At 38.4% G+C, this 9,232-nt stretch overlaps 1 protein-coding gene across 1 annotated transcript; it reads right to left on the bottom strand.

Moving 5' to 3' along the window:
• Positions 1-4,175: 4,175 nt before the first annotated feature.
• LOC102875527 (40S ribosomal protein S17-like) lies at positions 4,176-4,568 on the bottom strand (the record flags this gene model as incomplete). The annotated part of the gene is made up of 1 exon (XM_006902174.1): positions 4,176-4,568. A coding segment is annotated over exon 1 (393 nt), but the record flags the coding sequence as incomplete, so codon positions are not given.
• Positions 4,569-9,232: the final 4,664 nt, after the last annotated feature.

Raw genomic sequence — 9,232 nt, 5'->3', positions numbered from 1 at the left:
TCTCCAGGGAACAGCCTGGTTTCACCCTCTCCAGGATTAACCTGTTTGTTCTTTCAGTCGTCTATGGTATATTCACTACTCTCCAGCACCACAGTTCAAAGACATCAATTCTCCTTCTATTATCCCAAATCTTTGTCCAGCTCTTTGATGAATAGCAAGCTATTGCAAAGACCATGGTCTGTTCATAATATTCTGGATCTATTATGATGTCACCTCTATCACTAATTAATTGAGTTATTAATGTCTTATTTTTTCTTTTGTTAAGTTTGCCAAAGGTTTGCCAATTTATTGGCCTTTAAAAAAAAATAAAGCTCCTGGTTTTGTTCATGGCTTAAATTGTTTTTCTGTTTTCTATCTCATTTATTTCAGCTCTTGTTCTTATAATTTCCTTTATTCTACATGCTGTGGGATTAGATTGTTGTTCTTTCTGTATTTTATGAAGGCATTGAGTTAGATCTTTAATTTTGCTTCTTTCTTTGTTTTTTAGGTGTGCCTATCACTATGAACTCCCCCCCTGAGGACTGCCTTAGCTGTATCCCTGATGTTTTGGTATGTTGTTTTTTCATTATCATTTACTTCCAGGATCTTTTTTATTTCATCATTTATTTTACGACCCAATTGTGCTCTAGAAGGTGTTGCTTAGCTTCCACATTGGTAGTTTTATAAGCTTTATTCTATTTGGTTTAATTTCCAGTTTTATGGCATTGTGGGCTGAGAAGATACTTTGTGTAAGTTCAATTCTTTTTACTTTTTTTGAGCCTTGCTTTGTGTCCTAATATGTGATCAATTCTGGAAAATGTGCCCTGTATTCTTGAGAAGAAAATGAAGTAAGTTTTAGTTGGGTGCAGTATTCAGATCACATTCACAAGTTTGAGATGGTTGAATTTAAAGTTTAGGTCTTCTGCATCTCTGCTATGCTTCTTTTGAGTTGTTTTATCCTATGGTGAGAGTGGTGTGTTAGTGTCTCCTATTACTATTGTGGTGATTTTTTTTTTCTTTCTTCAATTCTGTTAACAGTTGCTTTATGTCTTTAGCAGGTCTATCATTTGGTGTATATATATGTTGACCAATGTTATGTATTCTTGATCTTCTGTGTCCTCAATCATTGTATAGTGCCCTTCCTTATATTTTTTTAAGTATTTTTTTATTTTATTTTATTCTTTTTGTGTGCATGTACAGTCAAATCAGATCTGACTGGTACAGGAGGAGATTGCCCCTCCTTCCCCGGCAGAGCATCTGGTGGATTCGAACCGTGCACCTCTGTGATTGTAGTTGCAGCTTCTTGCCACTAGGCCACCAGAGCTCCCCTCCTTCCTTATCTTTTATAGTGGCTTTCATTCTGAAGGTTGTTTTATCAGAGATTGGTATTGCCTCTCCTGCTTTTTTGTGGATGCCATTTACTTGGTATCTTTTTTCCAGAGTTGATTCTGAGTATGTCTTTTTCTTCATTTCTTAGATGTGACTCTTGTAGACAACAAACATATCAACAGGTTGGTTGTGGGTTTGTTTTTGTTTCTGTTTTTTTTTAAATCCATTCTCCTATTCTTTTCCTCTTTATTGCATTTAATCCATTCACAAGTTCCTTCTTTTCTGCAGAGAATTCTCCATATTTGATGGAAAGTTTTGCTGAGTACAGGATCTTCGGTTGACAATTGTTTTCTTTCAACTTTCTGTATATGTTATCCCATTGTCTTCTTGTTCTTCATGGTTTCTGCTGAGAAATTAGAATGTAATCTAACTGCTTTTCCTTTGTCAGTGACTTTTTGTTTCTCTCATGCTGCTTTTAGTATTCCATCCTTAATTATTTTTTTTTTTATTTTGGAGAATTTGACTATGCTATGTCTTGATGTTTTCTTTTTGGCTCTAGTCCATTTCGTGTTTGCTAAGGTCCTGAATGTAAATTTCCTTGTTCTTCGTAATAACTGGTACACTTTCTTCTAGAACCTCTTCCACAATTTTCTCAGTGCTTTTCCTATCCCTCTCGTATTATAGAATTCCAATGATTATTCTAGTTGATGCCATCCTAATAATTCAAATATTTTCTTTATGTCTCATCTCTGATTTTTTTTTTTTCTAGTATGTTTCCATTGGGGTTTTTGTCTTCAGGCTCACTTACTGTCTGCTTCATTCATTTTGTTCTATATTTTTGGCCTTCAAGCATGTTGGACACATCTGCCATTTCAGTCTACCTACTCTGGATTGCATTTTCTTTCTTTTCTATTCTTTGTAGTACTGTGTTGTCAGTACCCTCTTTATCTTGTGATGATTTTTAAGTTCTTTTATCTCTTTATCTGTTGTTTCAATTTTTTTTCTTCCTTTTTTTCCCATTTTCTTCCATATTTGTGCAAGTTCCTCCTCATCAATATATTGCTTCTGGCTCCATGTCTCTCGTGCGTTTGCTTTCTTATTGGTTTCCATCGTCTCTTCCATTATTTAAATCTTCTTCTGTAGCTGTTTAAATAACTTCTCATGAATATATTTATCTTGGTTCTCTACCGCTTGGTTATTTCCATTATTTGTGGCTTCCCTTGTTTATTCCATAAATTGTATTTTCATTATTACCTGTTCAAATGTCTTCATATCAATATATATCATTAGCCTTCTTGACTATGTAGAATTTATGAGATCTGTGATATTATCTGATTTTTTTTTTGAGAAGACAATTTGTTTTGTCACAGTGTTTGAAGATGCCTGCTGCTTTCTAAATGTTATATAAAGTTTTTCTTGATAAGTATTAGGCCCTTTCTATTGTGTCTATGAAAGTTGATGGTGGTTCTTGTCTTTATGATGTTACTGATTAGTTTCCACATTAAAATGTTCAGTCTTTGGGGTCAGCTACTCACTCTACTACAAGTCTATTGTGGGAAATTTTGTCTTTCCTAAAGTCCTTGAGGTTCTTTCTGTTTTACACTGCAGCCCTGTAGTAATATCGCCTTGATGCAGTTCACTGTCACCAACTCTATACTTCTCCTTCATGTATAACTGGCTCAATGGTGTGAGACCAGGTGCTTGAGTAGACTCAAGCAGTTTCTTATGCACCTTTCCTCCTGAAACTTAATGCCTTCCTTCGTGTCTGGAGTGCCATGAGATTAGAGATCAGGGCCACTAGCTCAAGCAGTTTGTGCTTTGGTGGCCTAAAGTCAGCTCTCTCTCTCACAGAGAGCTAAGAAAATTCTTTCCTCTGCTTGTGGTTCTGTATTCTACAGTCTCTTCTCCTGATTGACTTTTAAGATGGCCCTGCAGCTATGGAGGCAAGGATCCCCAGATAGAGGGATCATTAACCCCATGGACACCTCAGTCCTGTCTCTCCATAAGCAAGGGAGAGTGCTCACTCTTGGCACAAGTCTCACCTCCCTCACCTTTTCTCCTGCAGCTTAGTGTCTTCCTTTGTCTCTGATGTGGAGGAGATCAAGGTCTCCAGATCAAGCAGCTTGTGTATCAGGGTCTCAAGTCAGCCCACTCTCTCAGAGTGTTAAGAAAATTCTTTCCTCTGCTTGTAGTTACGTATCCTAAATTCTCTTGTCTTGTTTGGCTCCTTGGGTGACCTCATAGGTGCGGAGGCAAGGCTCCTCAGATGGAGGTACTTATAACCCCAGGGAAACCTCAGTCCCGTCTCCCCAGAAGCAATGGACACTTTCTGCATTTTCCTAGTTATCCTTCTATTTTTACAGTAATGATCTTGTGCACTATTTGTCCTTATAAGAGTGAGTTAGTTAACTTAGTATGTTGTTGATTGCCTTCAAGTCGAGCATGACTCATAGTGACCTTATTAACAAAAGGCCTGAAGTCTTTCTATAACTATTGACATTTATCAAGGTTCACAGAGTTTCTGGAAGCATGTTGTTTAGGAAGTGGATACCACTAGTATTCTCTAAACTCTCCCATGCCTCAGTCTCCAGGTTTCAGTAGTTTTAATAAGTTCCCTTCTCCAGGGCTGGTTGGGAAGGGATTATTCGTACTTAAGCAGAGAAAGACTCGGGAATCTGCCAAATTCTCGGCAATGTGATGGCTGTAGTCTTTGATATTCTGTAGTAAATTCTTCAACCCTGTACACTTTCTGCTAGCAAGGCATGGCTTGTGCATTGGTCAAATTGATGAAACTCCAGATTTTTTTTGGTGTGCCCAAATTTATTGAAAATATTACAGCACAGCAAACAGACTCAAACGGCTCCACGTGGTGTTTTGAAATTCATCCCAACTGTCGGCTGAGTGACCTGGAGGTTGGACAGACTGCCAAAGTCCAAGAGTTTCAGCATTTCCTTAGTATCAGGATCTACTTCAATGATCTCCTGATCCAGGGCTGAAACCTCTGGTACATAATTATCTCTCCTTTCTCTCTCCTCCTCCTGCAGCTTAATGGAGATGCCTCTCACAGGCCCTCTCTGAATCCGCTTCATCAGATGTGTGATATAGCCTGCTATCTTGTTCCGGAGTTTCTTGCTGGGAATAATGGCTATCTCCTCGCACACGCGCTTGTTCGTGTGGAAGTCATTACCCAGGCGCGTGTAGTATTTCTCAATGATGACCCGGGCCGCCTTCTTCACGGTTTTGGTGCGAACGCGGCCCATGTTGGCGGGTCCTTGGTGAAAGAGGAACTAGGAAGCACCGAAACTCCAGATTTTTAAATGAATTGCTTAGTATATAGATTGAAAGGTATAGAGAAATGATAAAATCCCAATGTACACTTTTCTTGATTTTAAACTATGCAGTGTTCCCTCATTCTATTCTAACAACTTCTTCTCGGTTTATGTATAAGTTTTGCATAAGCACACTTAATTGTTGTGGGATTCAGAACACTTAAGTGTGCTCATGAAAAACCCGTTAAAAAAACCAATTAAGAAGCTAATATTATAGATAATATTGAGAAGAACAAGAATCTCATAACACTGATCCATAGCATGGTATATTTTTTCATTTATGTCTCTCTCTTTGGGTTACTTTGTAGTTGTTTTTGTGTGCCATCAAGTCAACTATGACTCATAGTGACCCTATGAACAATGGCTCTAAACCTTGCCCTGTCCTGAGTCAATCTCACCATCTCTGTTTAGTCTTTTGTATATCTTGTTAGATTTATTATTAAATATTTCATCTTGTGGGTGGTTTTCTAAATGGCACTGTTTCCATTATTTCTTTTACATAGTTCTTGTTGCTGTGAAGGAATAAGAAGTATTTTTATAAGTTTATCTTGCAGCCTGTCACTTTGCTGATTGGTCAGTTACATTCAGTAACTGTCTTGCTGAACCTTTGGGGTGTTCTTTGCAGAGTGTCATATTTTCTACAAATAGAGATGATTTTATTAATCTTTGCCAATTTGGATGGCTTTTATTTCTATATTGTTTTGCATAAAACTTCTAAAATAATATGAAGTGATGATAAAGGATAACCTTGTAGTTTCTCATTTACTATGAGAGTGACTTCACTATCTTTCATTGTGAGTAAAGCTGAACATTTATTTTACATATATGATTCAACAACGTTGCTGAATTTTTCTTCTATTTCATTTTGTTGAGAGTTTCTTATTGAAATTGGGTGTTGAGTTATGTCAAAATATTTTCTGCATCAATTGAGATGATCATGTGGTTCTTTTCCTTTGTTTGTTAATGTGGTGTACTACAGTTAAATGCTTTTCTAATGTTTGACCATCCTTGCATACCAGGTAAAAATTCCATTTATTCATGATAAATGATCTATTTTGATATGATGTTGAGTTCCATTGGGTAAGATTTTGTTGAGAATTTATGCATCTATGCTCATGAAGTATATTGGTTTATATTTTTATTTCAGGGGTACATTGCTATGAGTTTGATTAAAGGTTAGCCCTTGCTTCATAATATGAGTTCAAGAGTATTCCATTTTTTCTATATTCTGAATTGTTGTGAGTAGAACTGATGTGAGCTCTTCTCTGAATGCTTCTAAAATTTATCAATGAAGATGTCTGGGGTAAGAATTATTTGGTTTAGGAGTATTTTCATTACCTGTTCAATCCCTTTTCTGTGGTAGGTCTGTTAAAATTTTCTACATTTGTCTGTATTCATTTAGGTAGGTATTAAATGAGTTTCTAAAAATTTGTATATTTCATTTAAGCATTCAAATTTTTTTGAATGATTCTTCATAATATTTTGTTTTGGTTTTTATATTTTTAAGGTTTATTTTCATGCATGCACATTGTATTTTCTTAATTCACATTGTGTTTCATTCAATCATTCCCATGTATTTTGTCATATAAAATTAATCACCATCTCAGTGTGAAAAAAAACCACAAGATTCTTACCACTGAACATCATGATGAATGGAGAAGATTGAAACTGTCATCAACTTCATCTTACTTGGATCCTCAATTAACACTCTCGGTACCAAAACTCAGGAAATAAGGAGATTCATTGCCCTGGGACAATCTGCAGATAGGGACCTCTCCAAATTATTGAAGAGTAATGATTTCAGTTTGAGAAATAAGGTGCATCTGATTCAGACTATTTTCTTTCCAATCACTTGCTATCCATCTGAGAGATGGACAGTGAAGAGGGATGACAGAAGAACTGATGCCTTTGAGCTGTGGTGTTGGAGAAGAGCACTGAACATCCATGGACAGCCAAAAGAACAAACAAGTATGTCTTCAAGAGAGTCCATCTAGAGTGCAAGAATGATGAGGCTTCACCTGACATACTTTGGGCATGTTGCTAGGAAGAGCTATTCCTTGGGGAGGGAAATGAAGCTTGGAAAGCTGGAAAGTCTGCAAAGGAGAGCAAGACCCTCAACCAGATGGAGTAACATGGCAAATGGCATAATGGGCTTTAGTGTGTCAGGCAATGTGAGGACAGCACAGGATAGGACAGATTTCTGCTGCTTATAAGGAGACTATGAGTTGTACTCTACTCAACCACACCTAACAACAACAACATATTTCCAGCAGAAAATAGTTTTTATTATCTTCTTTATCTCATTTTATTCTGTTGTAACATCATTATTTTTCCCCTATCTGAGTTTTTGTACTTTCTCCTTTTTCTTTGTTAGATTTGTCATGTTGTTGTTGTTTTTATTCTTAGGTGTCATCCAGTCCAGTATAACCCATAGAGACCTTATGAACAACAGATCTGAGCCCTGACCTATTCTCACACTTCCTGACACACTAGAGTCCATTGCTGCAGTCACTATATCAATCCACTGGGTTGAAGGTCTTCCTCTCTTTTGCCAACCTTCCACCTTTCCAAGTCAAATGACCTTCTCCAAGGAATAGCCCCTCCTAGCAACAAATCTGAAGCATGTGACACAAAGCTTTAACATCTTTGCCTCTGAGGAGAACTCTGGCTCTACTTTCTGCAAGACATATTTGTTGACTTTTGTGGGGGCAGTGGAATATTTAACACTCTTCTCCATCACTACAGCTCAGAAGGATCAGGTCTTCTTCTGTTATCCCTATTCATTGTCCAGCTCTCAGATGCATAACAAGTGACTGAACAGACCACGGGCTGAATCAGACATACCTTGGACCTCAAACTGACATCATTGCTTCTCAATGATTTAGAGAGGTCCCTGACTGCAGATTTTCCTAACAATTCTCCTGATTTTCTGACTGCTAGTGCCAAAGGTGATAATTTTGGGTTCAAGCAAAATGAAATTGTTAATAATGTCAGTATTTTCTCCATCTATACTGATGAATTTCATGAAACAATATATGAGCAAGAGCCTATGGTGATGAAGAAAGAAGTTCAGGCTGCTTTGAAGGAAAGAGCAAAAAGTAAGGCCCCAGGAAGAGATGGTATACCAATTGACATATTTCAGCTAACAGATGCTGCCCTGGACATGCTCACCAAGTTGTGCCAAGTAATCTGGAGAACCACTTAGCCAAATGACTGGAAGAGATCTATATTTGTTCCCATCCCAAAGAAGGGTGGCCCAACAGACTGTGGAAACTATAGAACAATATCATTGATTTCACCCTCAAGCAAGATTCTACTGAAGATTATCCAAAAACTACTGGAACAGCACATAAGCAGAGAACTGCCAGAAGTCAAGGCTGGGTTTAGAAGGGGTCTTGGGACTAGGGATATTGTAGCTGATGTTAGATGGATCTTAGTTGAAAGCAGGGAATACCAGAGGAATGTCTATCTGTGTTTCATTGATTATGCAAAGGCGTTTGACTGTGTGGATCACAACAAACTGTGGCTGACTCTGAGGAGAATGGGAATCCCAGAACACTTGATCATACTAATGTAAAATCTTCACTTGGACCAAGAGGCAGTTGTCAGAACAGAGCAAGGGAACACTGCATGATTCAAAAATGGGAAGCGTGTATGCAGGGATGTGTCCTGTCTCCATACCTTTTCAACCTGTATGCAGAACAGATTATCTGGGAAGCTGAGCTATATAAGGAGAAGTGTGGTGTCAAGATTGGTGGAAGATTCATCAACAATCTGTGTTATATAGATGACACAACCCTGCTTGCTGAAACTGAGGAGGACCTGAAGCGCTTGCTGCAAGGGCCAAGGACTACAGCCTTCAATATGGATTGAGGCTCAATGTCAAGAAGACAAAGATTCTCATCACTGGACCAATTGGCAACATCGGGATGGATGGTGAAGAGATTGAGATTGTTCACAGTTTTAGTCTGCTTGCCTCCACAATCAACACTCTAGGCACCAGCAGCCAAGAAATTAAAAGACCTATTGCCATGGAAAAGTCTGCAGTTAGGAACCTCTCTAAAGTACTCAAGAGCAACGGTGTGTCTTTGGAGACTAAGGTACGTCTGGTACAGGCCATAGTCTTTGTAATCACTTGTTTTGCAGCAGAGAATAGAAGGAGAATTGATGCCTTTGAGCTGTGGTGCTGGAGAAGAATATTGAAGGTACCATGGACTGCTAAGGAAACAGATTCATCCTCCAGGATGAAGGGTTAAACCAGGAGGCTCCCTGAAGGCAAGGATTCAGAGGCTCTGTCTAACATACTTTGGATATGTTGTAAAGAGGGACAGGTCCTTGGAGAGGGACATCATGCTTGGTAGGGTGGAGGGTCAGTACAGGAGGGGAGGCCCTCTATGAGGTGGATTGATTCAGTGACTGGGGTAATTGGGGTGGGTGTATCAGAGGCAGTGCAATTGGCACAGGACAGAGCAGAGTTTAGGGCTGTTGTACATAGGGTCACTATGAGTCTCAAGCAACTCGACGGCACATAACAACAATATACTGATGTTGTTTATCCATCCTGTGGTAAGAATTTTGTTTTCTTAATGTTGAGA

Source organism: Elephantulus edwardii, unplaced genomic scaffold, assembly GCF_000299155.1.
Source record: "Elephantulus edwardii isolate Elephantulus edwardi_28Jun2011 unplaced genomic scaffold, EleEdw1.0 scaffold00376, whole genome shotgun sequence".
In the NCBI taxonomy this organism is placed as follows: domain Eukaryota; kingdom Metazoa; phylum Chordata; class Mammalia; order Macroscelidea; family Macroscelididae; genus Elephantulus; species Elephantulus edwardii.
This window is presented reverse-complemented; position numbering and strand designations above follow the sequence as displayed.